Raw genomic sequence first — 25195 nt, 5'->3', positions numbered from 1 at the left:
ATTGATTGATTGATTGATTAGGTGCCGTCAAGTCGGTGTTGACTCTTAGTGACCACATAGATAGATTCTCTCCAGGATGATCTATCTTCCACTCAGCCTTTAAGATCTCTCAGTGGTGCATTCATTGCTGTCGTGATCGAGTCCAACCACCTTGCTGCTGGTCCTCCTCTTCTTCTCTTTCCTTCAACTTTCCCCAGCATTATGGACTTCTCAAGGGAGCTGAGTCTTTGCAAAATAAGTATGATAGTTTGAGCCTGGTCATTTGTGCCTTGAGTGAAAATTCTGCATTGATTTATTCTATGATCCATTTGTTTGTTTTCCTGGCTGTCCATGGTCTCCTCAAGAGTCTTCTCCAGCACCTAAGTTCAAAAGCATCAATGCTTTTTCTGTCTTGCTTCTTCAAAGTCCAGCTTTCACATCCATAGAGTGTCAAGGGGAAAACCATTGTCCGAACGATTCTAATCTTTGTAGGTGTAGACACGGCATCTAAATATCCTTTCCAAGGCCTTCATTGCAACCTTACCAAGTGCTAGTCTGTGGCATATTTCTTGACTGCTGGATCCTTTACTGTTGATCCTTTACTAAAAATTCCTTTACTAAAAATCTGGGGGGTTTTTTTAACCCCAGATATAAATCAGGCTATACTTGGACTCTCAATGAAAAACCTGAATTGTGTGTGAGATGCTCCCCGACAGCTTATAGGGACTTTGGGGTAAATTTGGCCCATATATGAATGCACACTTCCATTCCAGAGGAGATGTGAACTAAAAGCCAGGTGTGGAAAACTTCCAGGTAGGGCTGGGAGTCCAGCCTGTACCTTTGAGAGCTGCTGCCAGTCAGCATAGACAACGCTGAGCTAGATGGATTAAGGATCTGACTCACTATATGGTGGCTTCCTATGCAGCCCACCATCAAAGAGCACAATAAAGGTAAGCGTGTGCTGTTGAGTCAGTGTTGACTCCTGGTGCCCACAGAGCCCTGTGGTTTTCTTGGGTAGAATACAGGAGGGGTTGACCATTGCCACCCCCCGTGCAGTATGAGATGATGCCTTTCAGCACCTTGCAATATTGCTGCTGCCCGAGATAGGTGTTTCCCCTAGTCTGGGAAACATACCAGCGGGGATTTGAACCGGCAACCTCTGGCTTGCTAGTCAAGTAATTTCCCTGCTGGGCCATTAGGTGGCTAAATAGCATAATACACCATAAAGTGGTAAAGTGTGCCCTTCTTATAACACTTCTGCCTGATATAGTACGAGCAGGGATTCGAACCGGCAACCTTCTGCTTGTTAGTCAAGCATTTCCCCGCTGCACCACTTAAGGTGTCATAATACACTATACACCATCATTATTAACAACATTTCTATCCTGCTTCTCAACAAAAAAAAGTTCTTAGAGCAGTTTACGTTGCAAAAGGCATAAGGAAAAGGCAGGGAGGGATTTTTAGCAGACAGCTAAAAGAAGATTGGCACATTTTGGAACCCCCAAATCCTGAGAGAAACTGGGAGGGAGCCTTTTGCCAGCACCCATACCTCTCCAAGTCTGCGCTGTCTCCTGATTGCTTCTGCTCCGCTCCAGGAACTGAAATGCAATAATAGCAACAGGAGCACTCATTGAGTGAAAGATGGTTCTTGCTAATTAATCATCTCTCGATTCCCATCTCTGTGTGGGGGACGGGGAGGGGGGTGGAGAAGCTGGATGTTTGCTGATGGTTTCAACAGCCTTTCTCTGTATGCTTACATTATTTAGAGGAGAGTGAATTAATTATGGTCCAAGGCAAGGGTTTGTGGGGGGGGGGAGGCAGAAAATGCAGGCATGAGAGGACAGCCTTCCCCTGACCGTTTGGTGTGACGGATTGTTGTGGGTGCCTTCAGCCCATCATGGTTTCCTAATGGGGCATAACTATTACAGTCATGGGAAATTCATTAATAACTTGCTAAATGTCATCCGTGTGACAGAGGCTGTGTGGGAGGGAAAGTGGGCCCTTTCTTCCCACCCTCGGCTGCCAGAGATAATAAATGAGGGGTCAAGGCCATTGTGGATTTTTACATAGGAAGATGGGAAGCTGCCACATACTGAGTCAGGCCATTGGTCCACCTAGCTCAGGATGGTTTACACAGACTGGCAGCAGCTTTTCTAAGATTTCAGACAGGAGTCTCTCGCAGCCCTACCTGGAGATGCTGCCAGGGATTGAACCTGGGACCTTTGGCATGCAAATGAGATGCTCTTCCATTGAGCTATAGCCCCCTCCCCTAAGAGGAATACCTTACAGCGCTCACAGGTCATCTCCCATCCAAATGCACACCCAGGTGGGCCTTGCTTAGCAAAGGGGACAATTCATGCTCGCTACCGCAAGTCCAGCTCTCCACCCCCACCCTGGAAAAATCGATGTATAACTGTTTCAGTAGTAGAACAGCCCAAACCACATCGGGTTTATGTTAAAATGGGATGCTAGCAGCCCCAAGGCTTCTGTTCTGATCCAGCAAGGCTCCTGTTAGGTTGAGTCCCTTCATCTTTACAACTCCAGATCTTGGTCATTCTTTCTGTAGTCCTTCACATCAGCCCATCTCCCTGAAGTGGGAGAAGCTTCTCCAGCGGCCAATAAAATCCAAGATTGTCAATTGCTCTCGTGCTCTGTGGAGTGATCCAGAACTCCTTGGCATGAAATTCTAGGCTGCCGACAGCAGAGGGCAGCAAACCTTAGCTAACCAACTGCATCCCCAAAGCTACCAGAATGGAGCTGAACTGAGGTCCCAGCTCCAACTGCAGCAACCAGGGCCAATAGCATCCTCACAGACCCAGCTTCCTGTTGCCAACACTGGCCGGGAGAGGCCAAGGCCAAAATAAAAAGGTCTGCAGCCATTTGGGGTTCGGAAAATGGGCACAGTTAGGTGGAGGGTCACAGATGGGGTTTGTGGTCACCTCTCCTCCCTCTAGGGAGGAGAGCTGGCCTTGTGGTAGCAAGCCAAAGTAAGAGTGAAACAAAAAGCCCTAAAATGAATGGCCCTACAGCTTGCTTTCCTATTGTGCTGAAGTAGCCAACAAACTCACCATGTTGTGCAAAACAGTTGTAGAGCGTTCAGCTACTTGTGGGAAAGCAGTATATAAAGAATTATACAACTTCCAAACTCTTAAACCAACATTAATCCTTTCTCATTCTCTCAAACGCAGATGGTGAAGCTCAGTTGGCATCCACAGTCATCGACACCATCCTGGCCGGTTTGCCAGGGCCTCGTGGTGCCCCTGGACCCAATGGCCCACCAGGTAATGATCCTGTTTCAGACTAAGCTGAGGCAGGGCTCCAGGAGAGCATGGACTTTGGAGAGATCTGAGGGGAAACGGGGTCAGGACCTTGGATAGCTCCAAGCAGAAGACCAAGAAAGTTGGGTCTAGCAGACATGAGATGGATGTTGCCCCAGCAGACCTCGGATAGCTCCAAGCAGAAGACCAAGAGAGTTGGCTGTAGCAGACATGAGATGGATGTTGCTCCAGCAGACCTCAGATGGCTCCAAGCAGACCAAGAGAGTTGGCTCCAGCAGACATGAGATGGATGTTGCTCCAGCAGACCTCGGATAGCTCCAAGCAGAAGACCAAGAGAGTTGGCTCCAACAGACATGAGATGGATGTTGCTCCAGCAGACCTCAGATGGCTCCAAGCAGACCAAGAGAGTTGGCTCTAGCAGACATGAGATGGATATTGTTCCATCTCCAGATGCCTAGAGTTGACTGCTGGTTTTTATAGCTGCTTCCCAGGAAGAGAGGATTGGCCCCATCCCTTTCTTAGGGAATGGCATTGTTATTTAAAAGGGCCTTGCCCAATTTTCTGAACACTGACTCTGGCAGTGCTGAGAGACCTCTACCTAGGTTGGCAGGTCCTTGAGGGACTTATAAGATGAAAGATTGTCATGTTCCGCAACTCTGAGCTATCCTGAGTTAGGCATTTTCCAGGGTGGTCTTGATGTGTATGTAGGAGCCTCCTTGGTCCCCTAATATGCAGGGGTTAGCAGTGGGACACCCCCCCCCCTTGAGCAAGTCTTCTCCAGTTCTGGTTCCAGGTTGGTCCTGATGGGAAGGCGACTGGAGATGATGGTCTATCTCAACCTTTAGACGAGCTGGTCTGGTGGTCGCAAGCATGACTTGTCCCCTTAGCTAAGCAGGGTCTGCCCTGGTTGCATATGAATGGGAGACTAGAAGTGTGAGCACTGTAAGAGATTCCCCTTAAGGGGATGGAGCCGCTCTGGGAAGAGCAGAAGGTTCCAAGTTCCCTCCCTGGCAGCATCTCCAAGATAGGGCTGAGAGAGATTCCTGCCTGCAAACTTGGAGAAGCTGCTGCCAGTCTGTGAAGACAATATTGAGCTAGATAGACCAATGGTCTGACTCAGTATATGGCAGCTTCCTATGTTCAGCCTCTCATTCTGATCAGAAACTGAATGCAGTTAGTTAAGGATTCCTTCCAATTGATTTGTAGTTGGACATATATGAACATATGAAGCTGCCTTATACTAGATGGACCTTTGGTCCATCTAGCTCAGTACTATCTACACTGACTGGCAGCAGCTCTCCATGGTCTCAGACAGGGGCCTTTCCTGTCTAGAAATGCTGAGGGTTTGTAGCTAGGACCTTCGGCATGCAAAACAGATGTTCTTCTACTGAGCTATGTATGCTTGTAATGAACACATGAAGCTGCCTTCTGTAGGTCAGGCCATTGGTCCATCTCGCTCAATGCTGCCTTACTCTGACTGGCAGCATCTCTCTAGGTTTTCAGACAAGGGTTTTCCCCAGCCCTACTTGGAGATGTTGCCAAGGATTAAACCTAGGGCCTTCTGCATGCAAAGCTGCTGCTCTACCACTGAGAAACCCCCTCCCCAAATTACTTCCAATTTTTAATGTTGATTAAAAAAATAAAAAAAAAATGTCTTAAGTGGTTTGTCTGCATGAGAGGCACTCAGAACTGGCCTCCCGTCAGGCATGCAAGAGGCTCCTTGCTCTTCTAACCACATTCTTCCATTTAGACTTCAGTTCATTTTATCCCTTTCTTTGATATGCGAGGGCTGCATTAATTATTGAGGCTGATTCAATTGCCCTGGTGGGCGTCCGATGCTCGCGGGGGTTTCATCCAAAACAATTAAAGCTGAGTTCAGAAGGAGCCCACGTCTGCCACCGCCTGCCCCCCCAACAATGGCAAGTGTAATTAATCATTGGTGTCTGGAAGAAATCATATTTCTTAGAGCGGGATAAAGCCATTAGAAGACAACTCCTTAACAATGAAGCATAACAAGTGGATCTCTTCGGATAAATGTTCCCATTCTGCCAAGTGCGGAGCTGCTACATGCCAGGAAGCGGCCTTAAAAAGGAACACACTCTTGTGAGAGGAGAGGCAGTGAGAGTCTCTCGTCTACGGCGGCCAGGTTTTGATTCCAAGAAGACTCCGCGGCGGATTCAGAACCGGGGGACCCAAGGCAGCACCCAGGAAATCAAGGTGAAGGCTGGATGAAATCTGGAGGGCCATGGACAAAGCTGGTGCCATGGTTCAGTGCCTCAGATGTGCCAGAAAGCTCTCTCCCTCTCTCACAACATGAGGACCAGGGGTCATCCCATGAAACTGAAGGCCAGGAAAGTTAGGACCAACAAAAGGAAGCAGCACTTTTTTCACACAGCACATAATTAGCCTGTGGAATTCTCTGCCACGGGAGGTGGTGACAACCAATAGCCTGGATGGCTTTAAGAGGGGCTTAGACAAATTCATGGAGGTCTGTCAAGGGCCACAAGTCTTGATGGCTGTAGAGTATCTCCAGGTTCAGAGGCCAGATGCCTCTGAATCCCAGTTGCAGGGGAGCAACAGCAGGAGGGAGGGCATATTCCCACCTCTTGCCTGTGGGCTTCCCAGAGGTATCTGGTGGGCCACTGTGCAAAACAGGATGCTGGACTAGGTGGGCCTTCTTGGGCCTGATCCAGCAGGGCTGTTCTTATGTTCAGATAGGCCTTGAGCTTGACCTAACTTATGTTCTTATGCAAAGCCCCAAGTTTAATCTCTGGCAACTCTGGGTAAAAAAGAGCCTATGGGTCTGAGCTGGGAAAGCGGGGTTGTGACTGAGGACCTCTGCAGCTGTGACTGCTGCCAGACAGAGCAGACAGTACCTAGGCCAGCTGAGGGGTTCCCAACCTTGAGTCCCCAGACTAGAACTCCCATCATGCAGTGACTTTGGCCAGTGTGGCTGGGGATGATTGGAGTTGTAGTTCAACAACATCTGGGGCGACAAGGTTGGGAACAGTGTTCCCTCTAACAGGGATTCCCAGATGTTGTTCACTATAATTCCCAGCATCCCCAGCTGCAATGACCTTTGGCTGGGGATTCTGGGACTTGTAGTCAACAACATCTGGAAATTCCTGTTTGAGGGAACACTTGTTGGGAACTCCTGGACTAGATGGACCAATAGTCAATTCAGTATATGGCAGCTTCATATGGCCAGAGTTGATGGTGACCACCACTTGGTCACAGAATTCACAGATAGACTGTCTCTCTACATGGAGGTTTCACATCTCCATCACAATTAATAGCCAGTGACAGACCTACCCTCCATGAATTTGCCCAGTTCCTTTTTCAAGCTATCTAAGGCTTGAGTAAACGTCCTGTCTTTTCAGACGGCGATACTGGCTACCTGGCATAAACAAGGATTTCTAGATCAGACCAGTACAGTGGCTAGTTGGCAGTGCAGCTCCATTTGAGTTGGGAGCTTGAGCAGATTTGTTTATGCTAACCATAACACTCAAAAAGCCTGACTCTGTTTGCTAAGTATAAATAATTGAATCATACCACCAAGGAGTTGTCAGCCTGTTTCAAGTCAATGCGCCGGTTTCTCCCCTTTTTTGTGTGTTTTAATATTTATCTCAGATGTTTAATTATACATTTTCTCCCCATCAGGCCCACCAGGATCATCAGGCCCCAAGGGGGCACCAGGACCCATAGGAGCTCCAGGGGTACAGGTATGAAAACTACTGTATTTACCCAAATCCAAGACGTGGATTCGGAGACTTGCGTTTTGGGCGGTATACAAATACATTAATTAATTAATTAATTTAATTATGTCCACTACCCTCCAGTTCTTTCCTGTTAAATATAGGGGAGTCGTCTTGAATTAGAGTTGTGGTGTAGTGGTTCAAGTGCTGGTCTAGGACTGGGGAGACCTGAGTTCAAATCCCCCATTCAGCCATGAGACTTGCTGGGTGACTCTGGGCTAGTCACTTCTCTCTCTCATCCTAACCTACGTCACAGGGTTATTGTGAGGAGAAACCTAGGTATGTAATACACCACTCTGGGCTCCTTGGAGGAAGAGCGGGATACAAAATGTGAATGAATGAATGAATGCAGGTATAACCTGTATTTGACCTCTATCTTTTAAGGTATTGAGGGGCTTTTCTTACGATCAGCCTAAACCGGGCTAGGAAAGCAAGTGCTGTCTTTTTTTTTAACCCCAAAAGCTGTTCAGTGTAAGCAAGTGTAAAGTGATGCATTTTGGAACACAAAAAACCCCCAACTTCACATATACAGTGATGGGGCATGAGCTGTCAGTGACTGACCAGGAGAGAGGTTTTGGGGTTGTGGTGAACAGCTTGTTTGGAAGTGTTGACTCAGTACACAGCAGCTGTGAAAACAGCAAATCCCATGCCTCTTTCACATCATAGGGCGTTGAAAAGAAAAATGCTAATATTATCATGCCCTTATACGTAGCTATGGTGCGGCCACATTTGGAGTACTCCATGTAGTACTGGTCACCACACCTCAGAAAGGACATTGTAGAACAGGAGAAGGTGCAGAAGAGGGCAACCAAGTTGATCAGGGGCCTGCAGCCAGCTTCCTTACGAGACAAGGCTTAGTTTGGAAACAAGGCGACTAAGGGGGGTCATGAAAGAGGTGTATAGAGTTATGCATGGAGTAGAGACAGTGGACAGAGAGAATTTTTTTCTCCCTCTCTCATAACACTAGAACCATGAAACTGATTGCCATGAAATTTAAGGCTGACAAAAGGAAGTCCTTTTTCACACAGCACAGAATTAATCTATGGAATTCTCTGCCACAGGATGTGATGATGGACACTAGCTTGGATGGCTTTAAAAGGGGCTTAGACAAATTCATGGAGGACAGATCTATCAATGGTTACTACTCCAGTGGCTGTAGGCCACCTCCAGCTTCAGAGGCACAATGTATCTCAATACCAGTTGCAGGGGAGTAACAGCAGGAGAGAGGGCCTGCCTTTGTCTCTTGTCTGTGGGCTCTTCAGAGGCATCTAGTGGGCCACTGTGTGAAGCAGGATGCTGGACTAGATGGGCCTTGGGCCTGATCCAGCAGGGCTGTTCTTATGTTCTTATGACTCTAGTTGCTTTTCTCAATACTGTATTTACCTGAATCCAAGACTAGGTTTTTCCCAAGTTATTTAAGATTAGAAATCAGGGGATCGTCTTACATTCCAAGTTCTGTTCCTTTCTAGTAAATGCAGGTCTCACCTGCATTTAACCTCTGTTTTTTAAGGGGCTTGTCTTAAATTCAGAGTCATCTTGCATTTGGGTAAATATGGTATGTTAGCTTACGTCTTCCTCTTGTTTATTCCCCCACCCCAGGGCATGCCTGGTTCTTCAGGACAGCCCGGATCAAAAGGCTCCAAAGGCGACCGAGGAGAAAGAGTGAGTCAGCCACGTTTTCTCTCATCTCATTCCAAATTGTAAGATGAGCTACAACTCCTTGAGTTTACATGTATCTAATATATACATATTAGAAGTCACCTTAAGTGGTGCAGTGGAAAAATGCTTGACTAACAAGCAGAAGGTTGCCAGTTCAAATCCCTGCTGGTATGTTTCCCCAAAACACCTATATCGGGCAGCAGCGACATAGGAAGATGCTGAAAGGCATCATCTCATACTGTGCAGGAGGAGGCAATGGTCAACCCCTCCTGTATTCTACCAAAGGAAAAACACAGGGCTCTGTGGGCGCCAAGAGTCGAAATCGACTTAACAGCACACTTTACCTTAATATTCGGCTAATATTCCGCTTTTATACAGGTATCTGGCACAGTTGAACCTCAAAATTTGGGTCCACGAGATCTCGCAGAAGTGGGACCCATAAGACTTATTTCTTTGGAGGGGGAGGCATTCTGAAGGAACAAGCTCCTCCATCTTCTTTCCCCCAGCCTCTGAGATACACTGCTTCTGAATATGGAGTTTCCATTTAGTTCTCTTGGCTAGTAGCCATGGAAGAGATTTCCAGTCCTTGAATAGCCTTATCATTTTTTATAAAGCCAGAAGACCCTTTTGAAAACAAGCCAGGACGTTAGCCCTTGGCCACCTCAAAGCTGTCCGCCAGCCCATCTCTCGCGTGCACCCATGCCACAGCCTCCGCTTCCTCCCCTCCTTGCTAACCTCATTCTGTCTCTGTTTCTCCCTTCATCCTATCTAAAATGTTTCTTTCCAGCAGGGGTATAAAGCAGGCAGACGGGAAAGCCAAAGACGACCCTTCTGGGTCGAATTTAGCCCAGAGTCCTCTAGTGGCTGAGGGGTGAACTACACATTAGGGGAAAACAGGGGTAATACCTCTCTGACGTGTGTGTGTGTGTGTGTGTGTGTGTGTGTGTGTGTGTTTTTAAGAATCAAAGCAGCTTTGTGGGGGGAGCTTGTCTAGAGACGGAATAGGAATAGACACGCAGAAGGCCAGGGAAGGGTTAAGCAGCACTCACCTGACTGCACCATTCCTCTGGCCAAAGTCTCCCCAAAGTTGCTTTTCTTTTCAGAAATGGTGTTTGTGGGGAAGGGTTAAGCGGCACTCACCCGACTGCACCATTTCTCTAGCCAGACAACCTCCCCAAAGTTGCTTTTCCTTTCAGAAATGGTGTTGGTGGGGAAAGGTTAAAAGGCACTCTCCCGACCAGACCATTTCTCTAGTCACATCTTCCCCAAAGTTGCTTTTCTTTTTAGAAATTGTGTCAGTGCTCTGTTGCATGAATCTGCACATAGTGAGTTCCCGATTTGTACACATATTTGGGTATCTTGAGGAAAACAGGAGAATAAATTCTCCTTATTTGGGGGTTTCCTAGCAGCACAAATACATGGCAATTTGGCGAGCCAAGGGCAATCCAGAAATACCTCCAGTTTTGTCAGGGCATCATTGAACCATAGTCTAGGAAGGGGTCAAAGGCCCTCAAGGTCTTATTCTCACTGAGGTGCTATTAATCTGTGCTTGGGCTGTTTCCCTTCAGGCAGGGAGAATCACCAGATGGACCACTCCTACAAACCAAAACAAATCTCCCTGCACATAGAAAACTGGCATGTCACAGGCTAATCTAGCTTTCTCCTTGACATTTTAGTTTTCTATCTGCAGGGATTATATCCCACTGCTGTGTGGAAGAGGTGCCAGCATTGACAATTATGAAAGTTTTGTTTCTCGGGAATCCACAGTTAATTCATCCTAATGAGACTCGTTTTACTTCTAACAGGGACAAGCAGGAACGACTGGAGAAAGAGGCGTTAAGGGCCTTCCTGTAAGTGGTGTGTGTGGGGGGGGTGTGTGTGTGTGTGCATGCATGTGCATTCATGGGTGAGAGAGAGAGAGAGAGAGGCATCTCTGCTTGCACTTTCAAAAATAAAGCCCCTGTAGCTTCACCTGGGCAAGAATAAAGCCTGGATAGAATCTGGAGGTATAGAACAATAGAATTTTCAAGTTGGAAGGGACCTTGAGGCCTTCGTCCAACCCCGCTCTCGGTGCAGGAAACAGGATGTAGGCATAGGGTTGGATAGAATCTGGCGGGTTGTGGGTGGGGACTGACATATGTGGAGATAAGTCTGATGGGCCTTGAGAGCAACCAGAGAAGAATTTTACTACTACTACTACTACTACTACTACTACTACTACTTATATACCACTTTTCAACAAATGTTTCCAAAGCAGTTTACATAGAAATAAATAAGTAAGTAAGTAAGTAAGTAAGTAAGGTGGCTCCATTTCCCCAAAGGGCTTACAATCTAAAAAAGAAACACAAGGTAGACACCAGCAACAGCCACTGGAGGGATGCTGTGCTGGGGATGGATAGGGCCAGTCGCTCTCCCCCTGCTATATATAAGAGAATCACCACTTCAAAAAGGTGCCTCTTTGCTCATAAGCGCCTAGAATGCAATAAGAGCCTAGAATACAATTCACCCGCATTGTATTGTGTACTTTCAGCTGCTTCAGTTTCTTATCACTTTATCTGTTTGGAAATAGGAAGCTGCTTTATACTGAGTCAGACCCTTGGTCCATCCAGCTTAGTACAGTCTACACTGACTGGCAGAGGCTCTCCAAGGTTTTAGGCAGGAGTCTTTCCCAGCCCAGCCTGGAGGTGCTGCCAAGGTTTTTGTTTTTTTGTTTTCATATTTTCATACCGCCTGATTGCTAGGCGGTGTACAAATTTTAATATTAAAAATCACAGATTAGAATACATAAAACACAATACAAACAATATAAAACAAATTATTAAAAATAATTCTAATTAAAAGCTTGCAAGAAGAAGAGAGTCTTGAGGGTCTTTCTGAAAAAAAAAACAGAGAAGGAGATGCTCTTATTTCAGCAGGGGGCATATTACAAAGCCCTGGGGCAGCCACAGAGAAAGCCCGGTCCTGAGTCACCGCCAGATGAGCTGGTGGCAACCATAACTGGACCTCTCCAGAAGTTCGTAAAAGGCGGGAGGGTTCATGACAAAGGAGGCGCTCTCTTAAAAGCCCGGACCCAAGCCATTAAGGACTTTATAGGTAATAACCTTGTATTTCACCCAGAAACATATCGGCAGCCAGTGCAGTTCTTTCAAAACCAGTGTTCTATGGTCCCTTCGTGTTGTCCCAGAGACCAATCTGGCTGCCGCATTCTGTACCAGTTTCTGGACTACGTACAAAGGCAGCCCCACATAGAGCGCATTACAGTAGTCAAGCCTAGAGGTTACTAGCATATGTACCACAGTTTTAAGGTCATTCACCTCTAGAAATGGACGTAGCTGACGTATCAGCCGAAGCTGATGAAAAGCGCTCCTGGGCACCACCTCAACCTGAGAAACCAGGGAAAGTTTTGGGTCCAGGAGCACTCCCAAGCTATGTACCTGATCTTTCAGGGGGAGTGTAACCCCATCTAGAACAGGTAGATCAAAATCACTGATCGGGTCCCAAACCCCCCAAGTCAGTACCTCCATCTTATTTGGATTCAATAAGATGGTTTGGTTTGGACCTGGAGCCTTCTGTATGGAAAGCCGGTGTTCTACCACTGAACCGTGGCCCCTCCCCAAAAGAACATACGAAGCTGCTTTCTACTGAGTCAGACCATTGGTGCACCCAGCTCAGTGTTGTCTGCTCTGACTGGCAGCAGCTCTCTCAGGGTTTCAGATGGGGTATTTCCCAGCCCTACTGGGAGATGCTGCCAGAGATTGAACCTAGGACCTTCAGCATGCAAAGAAGATGCTCTACCACCAAGCTATTCAAGGATCTATATTTTTATTAAACTATGCCATCTTGAGAAAGCATGCAACAGCATGAATTTTCCAAAATGTCGCCTTTAATACCATCTCTCTCCTCATTTCTGCCTTTTTCTCATGTTAGGGGGAAACCCTGTTTCCTTTTTTCGTTCCTGCCTTCCTTCCACATTTAAAAGCTGGCAAGGGCTAAACATTGTGAAAGAGCCAAATTCCAACCTCTTCTAGGACTTTCTGTCGCTTCTGCTTTAGCTTCCATGCGACCAAGGTGTCTGACCGCTTCCTGGCCCAGAAATGTGAAGAAGCCAAGTCTTCCAAAACTTCGGCTTGGGAGGAACCTTGAAATTTTCTTCCAGCTTCAGTTTCTTCAGAGAGGGACCATGAATTTCTTCTGCAAATGGTCACTTTCTCCTTGAAGGGACCCTGAAATTCTCTGCAAATTTCAGGTTAAATTACTATTTCAAGTTTTATTCTGGAGACGTTTCGTTTGTCATTCAAATTCATTTAAAATTCAAGTTGTAATTCAAACTGCCCAGAGATGTACATTTTGGGCTGTATAAAATTAAATAAATAAATATACATTTGCAGCTCTTGAATTACTTGCATGACAAAACAAGAATCCGTTTCCAGTGATTAGGTTAGGGATTTATTTATTTATTTGCAGCGATTTGGAGCCGTGTGGATTGGCACTGGGGTTCAACTCTATATTAACGCCAAGAGATGGCTAGAAAAGCACACACCTCTGTGCTAAAGCAGCAATCGGTGCTTCATTTGCCACAGAGGAGTCCTATGAAATGCAAAGGGATTGCTTTGGAGTTAGCAGGTTGCAGACTCTTGCCTAGTATGAAGTTCCAATGGAGCCTTTCCCATGTTTTGACAAGCCTGACTTGTGTGCCACTTTGAAGATTGAAATTGCAGTTGTTCACCGTGTTGTTCTTGCTTCGTTTTCAGGGTGAACCCGGCAAGAAAGGTGAAGAAGGAGACAAAGGAGCAGATGTAAGGACCTCATTGACTCTTCTTTACGGTTTCCATATCCCTCCACCTTTTCTTATACTTGCTTAAACCCAGAAGAAAGATCCCTGCTGGATCAAGCCAGTATTCCATCTCGTCCAACATTTGGTTTCCGAAAGTAGCCAGCCAGATGGTTCTGGAAGCGTGCAGCTGGATGTGAAGGCAATGGCGACCCTCTCTAGTTGGCTCCCAGCATCTGGCACTGGGGTAGACTGCCTTGGTACACAGAGGTTCCATTTAGCTCACACAGCTAACCGCTGTTGACAGTACTATCCCAATGTTCTCCTTGACACTCTAGCTTTTTGTCTGCAAGGTTTTCTTCTCCCTGCATTAGCCCCTAGCTGCAGCCTGAATGCTAGGCGCCAAATACAGGATTATGCCATTATATGGCCTGAGTGAGATGGCTTTAATTGTCTGAAATACTGGATGCAGTTCACAACCACACACAAAGGTCTTGCTTCCCTCCCACTTCTTTCTTTTGCAGGGTGAAGGTGTCCAACAACTTCGAGAGGCCCTGAAGATATTGGCCGAGAGGGTGTTAATTTTAGAGCACATGATTGGAATCCATGGTGAGTGTTGAACAAAACTTCAGCTGAGTTTTGCCCTGTAGGAGAATGGAGAGCTAGCCGTATAGCAGCCAACACCTTTGTCTCAAGATAATGTTTTTCGCAGCATTCTATACATGTGTGGGTATGGACAGGGTTAGAGCGAGAGTTATCCTTTGTAACTACCATCACAAGATATCAACAAATGGAATCAATAACAGTATCAATTCATGGATGGAATCAGTAGATCCCTCATTCCTAGGAAGAAATAATAATTAGGGACGCTTCTGAGAAATAAAATAAATTGGAGAAATAAAATAAATTTTATTTATTGATTGATGTAAAATATTCATACCCTGTCCCTCCAGCGCGCGACTGCTCAGGGTAGGTCACAAAATTAGTAAAACAGTTTAAACTGGCGGTTCTCGGCCTGTGGGCTTCCAGATGTTGCTGAACTACAATCTCCAGCATTCCCAGCAACAATAAATTGTAGCTAGGGATGATGGGAGTTGTAGTTCAGCAACATCTGGAAGACCACAGCTGAAAGCCACTGGATTAAACGACACGGGGGGGAAATTGAACATTCACAGAAATTAACTAAAAATGAGACCCAGTTAGAACCAAATTTAAAATGTAGGAAGAAGAAGAAAGGGGAGATTCTGGGGTGTGTAGGTGTGTGTGGGTGAAAAGAGGCTTCAGGGGGGATTCAGAGCAATACCATAAATGGGGGGTGAGAGAAAAGAGGCACAGGGGCCCACGAAAAGATCTAGATCTCAAGGAAGGAGGAATATAAGATGAGGGGGTTAAGAAGCTGAGCCTAGAAGCCACCTTGGGGCCTAACATGGAGGAAACTGGGGTTTAAACCCCAGGGGGCAAAGCTGAGGAAAGCCAGTCAGGGTTTGGAGGTAGGGGTTGGGTTGCCCTGTCCCCCAGAATTTATGGTAGCCCCCGGATTTTGGCTCCTCCACCCGGCTGCTAAATTCCACCCGGATTTACACAGATTTCAAATACACTGCCCGGATTGCCTGGATTTTACTCTGGATCCATTCACATGGGAGTGCAGAGAAGGAGGGGGAAGTATACAAATCTGTCTAATAAATAAATAAATATGCCAATGTCACTGCATAATCTGCAAATTAGTCACCACATAATTTGCATAATATGCAAATTAGCCACCACATAACTGGCATATTATGCAAATTAGGCCACCCGGATTTGGGAAGCTTGAATATGGCAACCCTAGGTAGGGGTGGCTTCATGGTGGCCTGTCCCCTCCCCTATGCTGCTGAATTTCTCAGCAGCATAGATGGTCAAATACTTGTTGGGAGGAGCGGACACATTTTTACCGCAAAGGGTGGAGATGCTGCGAGTCTTTTCTGCCTCAGCAACAAAATGCGTTGAGACCTTTGTCTGTCCCCATGAGCTGCACTCCCCCCTCCCACTCCCAAAATTCCTCGTCAACAACACTCCTGCCCCGGCTTTTCCCTTTGTTTTTAGATTCTTTGTCTCCTATTGAAGCAGGCTCAGGACAAGACATGATCCTGGGCGCCCCGCTCCGAGCAAATGTGAAAATCAAGAGGCATCACTCAAACCAAATCACTTTGTCTCTGCCGGATGACAGTGAAACCAGAGAGAAAAGCAAGAAGAGGAACTAGGACATCCAGATGGTTCCCAGTCCCCAGCTATGTTAGTAGAGTTAGACTCGTCAGAAATCCAGGTGGGGGTGGAGACCTCTAGAAAATCCAGGGAAGGCATTTATGGGGGTATTAGTGGCCACCAAGTGTTGCTTGGCGGGGGGGGGGGGGGGGAAGTACACTGAATTTGGAAATCTAGGTTGCCAAATGTTACTGATTTTGTACCAATTGTGTGCCACTGTGATGGCTTCCTGCAAAGCATTCTGGGAATGATGGTTCACCAAAGGGCTGAGAGAATTCTCTGTTATGAAGTTCTCCTTGCTTTCCATGTGTGAGAGGAATGGCAAGACCATTGGACCAAATGGCCCCCAATGGGTGGATGTTAACATTCACATCTGACTACTAGCAACCCCAGAATAGATTTGTGAATGCCTTGAAACAGATATAAATTCGAAGAGTGCCATCAAAATCATTGTTTTCCCCATATCTGATTGTATGCAGATCAATGAATTAATTGATTTACGTGTATTAATCCACTAAAATGTCTTTGAAAACCCTACATATAATAATATAACATACTGCATATTTCCCACCGTCTGAAGACCTAGTATTACATCCATTCAGTACTATAATACTTTTATTGGTAGGTCCACCAGGGAAGGCAGAAGAGCTTCCAGAGACGTAGGCACCGTTTGACTTCTGTCGGCGGTCCCAGCAGGTCAGGATGGAATGAATGCACATCGGATACATTCCTTGAACTGTCCATGATCTTTCTAATGTATGCTTACACTTAGTACATGTCCTATCTCTGTCCATGTGTAGATGTCTATCTCAGGCAGTCATGATAATGGCCACAATTCAAGAGGTCTGGTGTGTGAAAGCCACCCAAAACCGCACTGAGTGTTTCTGAAAACCACAATCTTAAGAGTTGCCCACAGTTTCTACTGAGGATCTCCACATGTCTGTCATGGAGCCCATGTGCATTCTAGAACCTTTCGGAATATTCTGGAAGACACTCTCAAGTCACACGGAGTCTCTCATCCCTCTACGTGAACTCAGAATTCACAGAACACACTCAACACTCTTCTTCGGTAGCTGAACATTACAGGGAAAGATCAGTAGCAATGCACACTTGAACTTTCAAGAAGGTTGGCTATCATTATTGACGGAGAGCTCCAAGAAGCTTCTGAGGAGCCTCTGGGTTTCCCACAATGCATGAGGAAAGCCATTGCTCTGACTTAATTTCCCCATACCCCACCACACCTGGTCACACACACGTGGTCCAGCTAGGAAAAAGCAGCCAGTATTTTACTGGTCCCACTGGTAAATCTGCATTCTGTCAGCTCAGGATTTGAGATCTGCAAACCTCTGTTTCTGCCAGAGTTTGCCAACAACCCATTGAAGTTCTGCAACACAAGAAATGTCCCACAACATTGTGGTGGACATCCAGACTATCACCACACGTGTGCAAACATGTTGTGTGAATGCAAGGCTGTTGCGAAGGCTAGCTCCGCTATGTTCAGAGCTTGCGTTCCAGGTTTTGTGCTGTGATTTTGAGCAACGGCGTCGCTTTCTAGGGGGGAAACAACTCTGTTCTTAGTCTAGATGGCACCACTGTCTGGGTTTCACTCCCTTACCTTCCAGATTAGGAGCACAGGAACATAGGAAGCTGCCTTCTACCGAGTCAAACCATTGCTCCATCTGGAAGAGAGCTGGTCTTGTGGTCACAAGCACGACTTGTCCCCTTAGCTAAGCAGGGTCCACCCTGGTTTGCACTTGAATGGGAGACTAGGATTGTGAGCACTGGAAGAGATTCCCCCTAGAGAATAGGGTTGCTCTGGAAAATGCATCTAGGTTCCAAGTTCCCTCCCTGGCAGCATCTCCCAAGATCGGGCTGAGAGAGATTCCTGCCTGCAACCTTGGAAAAGCCACTGCCAGTCTGTGTAGACAATCTTGAGCTAGATGGACCAAGGGCCTGACTCAGTATGTGGCAGCTTCCGATGTGCCTATGGCTCAGTACTGTCTGCTCAACCAGCAGATGTTGGCCTACAATTCCCATCAATCCCTATTGGCCACTGTGGCTGGGGATGCTGGGAGCTGTAGTCCAGAAACAGCTGGATGACTGCAGTTGAGTAGCCATGGTCTACAGTGACTGGCAGCATCCTTCCAAGGTTTCAGGCAGACTTTCCCAGGCCTACCCAGAGATGCTGCCAGGGATTCAACTTGGAACCTTCTCCATGCCAGCCGATGCTCTACCACTGAGCTATGCCCCCCTCTCCTATGGGGAGTATCTGACAGCAGACAGCACTCACATGCAGCCACCCATCAAAATGCAAACCAGGGTGGACCCTGCATAGCAAAGGGGACAATTCATGCTCGCTACCACAAGACCTGCTTTAAAAGTAGCTGCCTTCTACTGAGTCAGGCCATTGGTCCATTTGCCATGGTATTGTCTGCACTGACTGGCAGCAGCTCTCCAAGGTTTCAGGCAGGCGTCTCTCCCAGCCCTAACTGGAGATGCTGCCAGGAATTGAACCTGGGACCTTCTGCATGCAAGGATGCAGATGCTCTACCACCAAGCATCCTGATTCCTCTTGACTTGCCAGATTTCTCCAGACTCGCCAAGTTTAGTTTTAGCTACATCAATGGCCTTCAGCATTCCCAGGCTTTGCCGCAGCTTTACGGAGAGGCTTTACCATGAAGTTGCTCCCACCCCCCCACCCCACCGGCCAAAGAAAATCGAGGCAAAAAAATTTTTTAACCGTGGTTATAAATCGGGCTACACTCTAACGTGCAGTGAAAAACCCAAATTCTGTGTGAAGTGCTCCCCGATAGCTCACAGGGACTTGGAGGTAAATCTGGCCAATATGTGAACGCACACCCTCCATTGCAGAGGAGATGTGATCGAAAAGCCAGGTGTGAAAAAGCTTCCTTGGGATGTCTTATGAAAGATGGTATAGAAACTGAACAATAAATAAATAAATCTCCTGCAGTCTACAGGCCCACATAGCTGACAGGAACTGACACGGTTAAAATTATCAATTCACCCCCCTCTACACAAACACACACAGAGTGCTCTGATCAGCATATCTACTGCGAACAGCCCCACCTGAATTTCTGTGCCCCACACAGATATGGAAGAACCTCCATCGCGGGTTCCTTTGGCAGGCTGGCTGTTTCCAGTGTGTAAGACGGACTGACTCCCCACTAAGCATTGCTGTTACACTTCCAAGCCTAATCTGCTCCTCCAAAAGGACTAGCAACTTAACAAAATGCTGGAATTCTCAGGAAGCTGCATTTTTCTCTGCCTAACGCCACCTTTTGTGCTTTATCTACCCTTGGATGGAATTGCAGAACGTATAAAGCCTTGCTTTTAAAGGACTTGTTTACACCAAGAGGGACAACTGGGTTGCTTTAATGGGAGGCACACTGAATTTAGACTTCCCTTGGGAGGCAGGACACAAGTAACCCCTGATAAATATTCCCGTTATCCACTGGTGACAGCACGACACAATGGTGGTGGGTGGGTATGGGGGGAATAAGGGCTTGTAGGCCTGAGAGACTTTCCCCCCATTGCACAGATCACACAGGTATGTTGGTAATATCTGAATCGTAAGGCCTGTTCTCACGACCCGAATCGGGGTTTGGAGAAGCACCCAGCCAGGGTGGGAGAGCCGATAAGTGGTCATGCAGAGTCCAAGGTGGAGAGGAAAGGAACTGTGTGGGAGCCAGGAGCTGGGGAAGGACAGCTTTTTGGCCATTCTTGATAAATGTTAGACAGGACGTCCTACCTGCTTAGGATTGCCATGTCCCTCAGAATTTAGGATAGCCCCTGGATTTTGGCTCCTCCACGCAGCGGCTAAATTCCAGCTGGATTTACAGAGATTTCAAATGCGCTGCCTGGATTCCCGGATTTTACTCTGGATCCGATCACACGGGAGGACAGAGAAGGAGGGGAAAGTATACAAATCTGTCAAATAAATAAATCAATAAAATGCAAATTAGTCGCTGCATAATTTGCATAATATACTGATTAGGTCACCTGGATTTGGGAAGCTTGCATATGGCAACGCTACACCTGGTTCCCACACGATCCCTCTCACTGATGGCCTCTGAACGGGAACACGGGTCTCCTACTCTGCCTAGGTTCTCCTCTGACCCTGATTTGGGACGTGAGAACAGGATTCTTCCCACCTTGGCTCATCCCCTGAACTTTCCCCCTCAACCCACCTCTTAATGGGGTGTATGTCCAGGGTTCAGGACCACAACGACTTTCCTTTCCTTGCTGCCTCCTTTCCCCTGCTTTTCTCCCAGTCCCCAGCTGTGAAGCGGTGAAACGTAGCTGAAGGGACTACAGAGCAGAAGTAGAAGAGCCAGGGAAGAGTTAAGCCTCCCCTCCCACTTTTATTTATTTCATGTTATTTTATTTTTACCTTTATATCCCATTCTTCCTCCAAGGAGCCCAGAGCGGAGTACATGGTTAGGTTTATCCTCACAACAACCCTATGAGGTGGGTTAAGCTGAGAGATATATGACTGGCCCAGAGTCAACCAGTGAGCTTCATGGCTGGATGGGGATTTGAACTCGGGTCTTCTCGGTCCTAGTCCAACACTCTAACCACTACACTACTTGCCTCTTCTCTCCTGCAAATCAAGTCTCCTCCCCCTCTGTGTGCTGCCTTGGCAGCGAAGCAGCAGCCGGTGGAACTCCCCACCCCATGTTCATCACCACAAGTACAAATCATCCCTTGGGCTCGACTCAATCTAACACTCCTGCACTCTGCTTCAAGGATGGCCAAACTCTCTTTGGTTTACAATTGCCGTGAAACTGAAGGTTTCACAGCACCAAAGGTGCTGTGCATTCAAGTCCACACAGCACATCTTGAGCAAGACATTTGAGCTCAGTTAGTTAGTTAGGTAAGACAGTATATATATAAATATTAAAATATTAAATATATATATTAATTTATATCCGTCTGTTTGTACATTTGCAAGCACCCCAGCTTCTCCTGAGTGTTATAAGCTCCTTGCCCTCCTTCCTACTTGTTTGAATGCTTTTGCATCCGTTTTGGGCTGACGTTTCAGATGCCAAAGCCAATAAAGCTTCCCTCTGATCCATCAAGAGATCAGGATACAGAGAGGCGAGCCCTGATCAGCAACTAGATTTTTAGGAAGGCCATATTGATTAAGGGCCATGTTTCCAGCTTCCACACATCTTCCAAAGCAGCCTCCCTGGGGGTTCTGTTGCCCTAGACACCCCTCACTCCACACCCCTCTTTTGGTTCTGGATTGAAAACTGGGCTTGTGGTCAGGCGATTTCCCTCAGGAGGTCTGATTTGATTCGGAGGCCTCTAGTTGTTGATCCCCCATTTAAACAGAAAGGTGTCCGGCTCTAGTTTGTGCATTGTTACTGTTCTGCCATTAATTGTATCTCATTTTTGTTCCTACTTGCTATAGGGTTCGTTACTGTATATGGAATGTTTTGTATTCAGCCTTTTCTTGGAATTTTTTTTTTCTTACCCAATGAGTGGGGGCAATATTAAAGCCCCCATTGAAACCAAAGACTTCTTATTTAATGCACTGAGAAATAAAACATACTGTAAATTAAATCAGCCTCTGATGCCTTCTGTGGTTAGACAGACTCCAGGGGTTTAGCTTTGTGCTTGGGAAAGAAGAATGGGCAATGCAGAACTGAGGTCTCTAATGAGGATTAGCGCTCGACTGAATATTAAGAGTGTTCAGTGATTACCTCAAAGTATACATTTTTCCACTGAAGGTGTATATAGCACTTCTTCACTTAATGCAGTAATACATAAGTAATGTATGGAGTTCGCTAGCCACAAGATGTGATATGAGTATGAGCAGAATATGAGTGGGGCTTGTAATTATATGGGCAGAGTTTGGCAGAATATGATGAGTAATGGGTGGAGCTTGGCCAAATGTGACGAGTCATGGGTGGAGCTTGGCAGAGTGTGGGAGTCATGGGTGGAGCTTGGCAGAATGTGACGAGTCATGGACGGAGCTTGGCAGAATGTGACAAGTCATGTGGAGCTTGGCAGAATGTGATGAGTAAGGAGAACTTGGCAAAATGTGCTGTCATGAACAAAGCTTGGCAAAATGTGACGAATCATGAGCAAGGCTATGACTTTGCTCAAAGAAAAAGACCCTCACTTCCCCATCCTCCTGCAGTAACATGCCCTCCTCTTAGCTCTTTCACCCTTCCCTACTGTATGGGAATAATAGCATTGAACTCCCTTTTTCAACATGGAGGTCTACAGAGACAAACCTTGACTTCTCTCTGCTCAGAAAGGCGGACACAGGGGCAGCGCTAACCTCGCCTCCCCACGAGAATCAAAACATCTCTGTCAACCTTGATCCCTTGGAGAGTGTCTCTGCCAAGATGCCTTTTGACAACACCGCTCTGGTCTTGTTAGCGTTCCATGGTCTGTAATTGTATGGAAAAGCAAATAGCGTCAGGCTCTATTCTGAGGCAGGAGTTAGGGTCACAGGAGTGCTGGTGAACTCATGGCAATCAGGTGTACTCCAAGAGGCTTGGAGAAGAACCTCTAAAAATTTCTACATTTCCTCTCCTTCCCCAGTAGGGTTGCTATATTCTGGCTTTCCAAATCCGGGTGCCTAATTTGCACATTATGTAAACTGGCTTGAAAATATTTTTTGAGCAAAATTGTGATTGCACATTTTGCTTCCTAACTCCGCTTCTACAAAGGCTACAGCTTAGCTTTAAAAATATTTTTAAAATTTTTTTAAAAGCTGAAATTGGGCGAATCTGGGTGGGCTAAACAATCTGGGTGAGATGCTTAAAATCCAGATGAAACCAGGAATTTCAGGGGGCATGGCAACTCTATTCCCCTGTAACTTCTGTGACCTCTCCACTCCCTTCTCTCTGCAGTGTACAGCACCTTCAAAGCGGTTTGGCTGCATTTTTGGAACCTGGCAGCAACTCCAGTCACCTTGTTTCAAAAAGGGTGGAAGAGGGTCGCATGAGGACAACTCAAAGGTCCAGGAGGTTGGAGCACTTTTCCTACTGGGAAAGGCCAAAGTGTTTGGGACTCCTTAGGTTAGGGATGGCTAAGACAACTAATGGGGGGGGGGCATGATAAACATTGATAAAATTGTACAAAGCGTGAAGAAAGTGATTTTATTTTCCTCCCTTTCTCACTGGACCTCTGATTTGAACTGGCAGGGCTCTTCTTTCGTCCCTACTGAGAGGACTCTGCTTCTTCCGTCCCCTCCACGGTGTGCACATTTCCCATCTATGCAAACTGTCTTTAAGTTCCCTCGCAAACAGTATCCTGTTGGTCAACATTCTAATGCTGACACTTTCCCCCGGAATGTCTGGTTCTTACAGCTTTCCTAGGATCATTTGCTTTCCAACAACTGGTGCTCTCAGTTTAGGCCACGAGACAAAGATTGAGAAGCCTTTGTTTCAAATGTTTAATTTTTTTTTTTACATTAAAAAACGCCTTCCAAAAACAGTTTACAGTTTTTGGGTGGCCTACTTGTGAATGGACAGTAATGATGACATTTTGTTCATCCAATCTGTGCCAGACCTCGTACTTAGCCCATCGGACTTGCTATGCATGTTTCATCTTGCTAACTACTTCTAACATTTGCAAGGGAGATATGGTAGATTTAATGATGTTTACAAAGGACGAGAAAGTGAAGACACCCATCTGCTATTCAGCGTTTCCAAATCTCAACAGGATTGAGAGTGCTTAGCTTTGCACTGTCCAAAACCCCCACAAGGTGGCACAACAAGTCTATTTGAACTGTGGCAGTGGGGTTTCAAACATTCTGTTTTCTGGTAATGAGAAAAGGTGTTCCAAAATATTGTTACATTCATTGTATAAATAAAAAACACGCTCACTTGGTACAGGAAACAATTTTTTTTAAAGTATCTTAATCATTCAAAAGTGTTTGAGACAAAAGCTCTTCCTCAGGGGGCTCAAAGAATATAAGATTCAGGCCAAGATGGCATCAGGATGACAAAGGCCATGTGGGATAACTAGGGGGGTAGAGTTGTGCTGGTGAGTTGGTGTCGACTCTTGGCAACCACAGAGCCCTGTGGTTGTCTTTGGTAGAATACAGGAGGGGTTTCCCATTGCCATCAGTATGAGATAATACCTTTCAGCATCTTCCTATATCGTTGCTGCCTAGTATACCAGCGCAGATTCGAACTGGCAACCTCTTGCTTGCTAGGCAAGTTACTTACCCACTGCACTATTAGGAGGCTAACTAGGGGGGCTAGTTTCAGTTTATTTGCAGCAGGAGTCTGTCTGAATGGTTGTGCATGTATGATCTTTGCAGGGGGTCTGAACAGTCCTGGGTCAAGATGTGCTAGAAACTAGACAGTCTTCAGATTGTGCGTGCAGGTGTGCGTGTGTGTGTGTGTGTGTGTGTGTGTGTCACCCATCTAAGTTGCATGCACTGAAACTTTTAAGTGAGTTATTAGCAATCGTTGTTAGAAGAGTTTGGCCCTTTCCTCATAACTCACCTTTCTTCCTGCACCTTCCCTCTGCTTGTATGCCTAAAGGTGGCTGCTTGCATCTCCTGTTTTTCTAGAAGATATGGCTGCCCACTCCTCAGAGGCAGAGCACTGGGGCTAAACGAGGCTTTGATCCAATCTGATTTGTCAGCCCTTAGGTCCTTTTATTCTCTCTTAGGCTCTGGTGAAAGCATTTTGAAAGATTTCCTGTTAGAGATATGATTTATATCAGGTTTATTATGCCATGTTTACTCATGGCAACCCTTTCATCCCCTTGATACAAAGAGTCATCATCCTGCCCTCTCCCCTTCCAAAACCACAACCCTCTGATCTAACGTGCACAAATCTCTGCTTTAACTCCTGGGAAAGACAACGGAGGGGGAAAGAAGCTTTTCTGTGTGATTATTCATCTAAAAGATGCAGCAGGTATATCACGGCTTCCACCCCAAGGGTTCCATTGTATAATTGGATTTCATCCATACAAATTAAATCCAGTCTCTACCCCTTCGTTAAGCCAAGCAGTAAGTATTTAATGCTAATACCCCTGACAACAAGAACGAGTAAGCAGTTGAGAGAAATGTGGGAAGAGATGCACGCACTTGGGAGCGGAGAACTGGTGTGAATCCCCAGACTTAAGGACATAAGAAAAGCCCTGGTGGATCAGGCCCAAGGCCCACCTCGTCCAGCAACCTGCTTCAGGCAGTGGCAGCAAGTGCTTCTGGGAAGCCCCCAAGTGGGGGAAAGAGTGGGGGAACCTGCACTCCCCCCCCATTTTAAATTTTTATTGGCTTTTACAATAGCTTTACATTCAAATTACATTCATTTATTTAATTCTGCACATAAGTAAATATTGAGTTCCCGCTTACTATCTGCACGGTTCATACTAACTATACATATAAACCATTGCTATAATAATTCAAAACATACATACTCCACACTACTACTCAATTTGACCCAACCCAGCCTGCTGTTATTACTATATTTCAAACCCTACTGAAACGTCCATTTTAGAAAAATAATTCTTTAAGG

At 46.3% G+C, this 25195-nt stretch overlaps 1 protein-coding gene and 1 long non-coding RNA gene across 9 annotated transcripts in view; one reads left to right on the top strand and one right to left on the bottom strand.

The window, feature by feature from the left end:
- Window positions 1-19638, top strand: part of COL26A1 (collagen type XXVI alpha 1 chain) — a 128089-nt gene extending 108451 nt beyond the window's left edge. For 3 of the 8 annotated variants that reach the window (XM_053275206.1, XM_053275204.1, XM_053275211.1), the window contains 7 exons: window positions 3168-3260; window positions 6918-6979; window positions 8612-8674; window positions 10477-10521; window positions 13423-13467; window positions 13967-14051; window positions 15525-15812. In XM_053275206.1, coding sequence (XP_053131181.1) covers window positions 3168-3260; window positions 6918-6979; window positions 8612-8674; window positions 10477-10521; window positions 13423-13467; window positions 13967-14051; window positions 15525-15682 — 551 coding nt within the window. In that variant the 3' untranslated portion in view covers window positions 15683-15812. Of the gene's footprint in view, window positions 1-3167; window positions 3261-6917; window positions 6980-8611; window positions 8675-10476; window positions 10522-13422; window positions 13468-13966; window positions 14052-15524; window positions 15813-16308 lie in introns of those variants that run through there. The other 5 variants (XR_008311826.1, XM_053275205.1, XM_053275208.1 and 2 more) reach the window with 5 other exon arrangements.
- The window catches only part of LOC128336069 (uncharacterized), a 114892-nt gene extending 95254 nt beyond the window's left edge, over window positions 1-19638 (bottom strand). The window contains exon 1 of the long non-coding RNA XR_008311827.1: window positions 19453-19638. This is a non-coding gene — a long non-coding RNA (uncharacterized LOC128336069). The remainder of the gene's footprint in view (window positions 1-19452) is intronic.
- Window positions 19639-25195: the final 5557 nt, after the last annotated feature.

Source organism: Hemicordylus capensis, chromosome 12 (assembly GCF_027244095.1).
Source record: "Hemicordylus capensis ecotype Gifberg chromosome 12, rHemCap1.1.pri, whole genome shotgun sequence".
NCBI lineage: Eukaryota > Metazoa > Chordata > Lepidosauria > Squamata > Cordylidae > Hemicordylus > Hemicordylus capensis.
The sequence above is the reverse complement of the archived record's forward strand: the minus strand, read 5'-3'. Positions and strand labels throughout refer to the sequence as shown.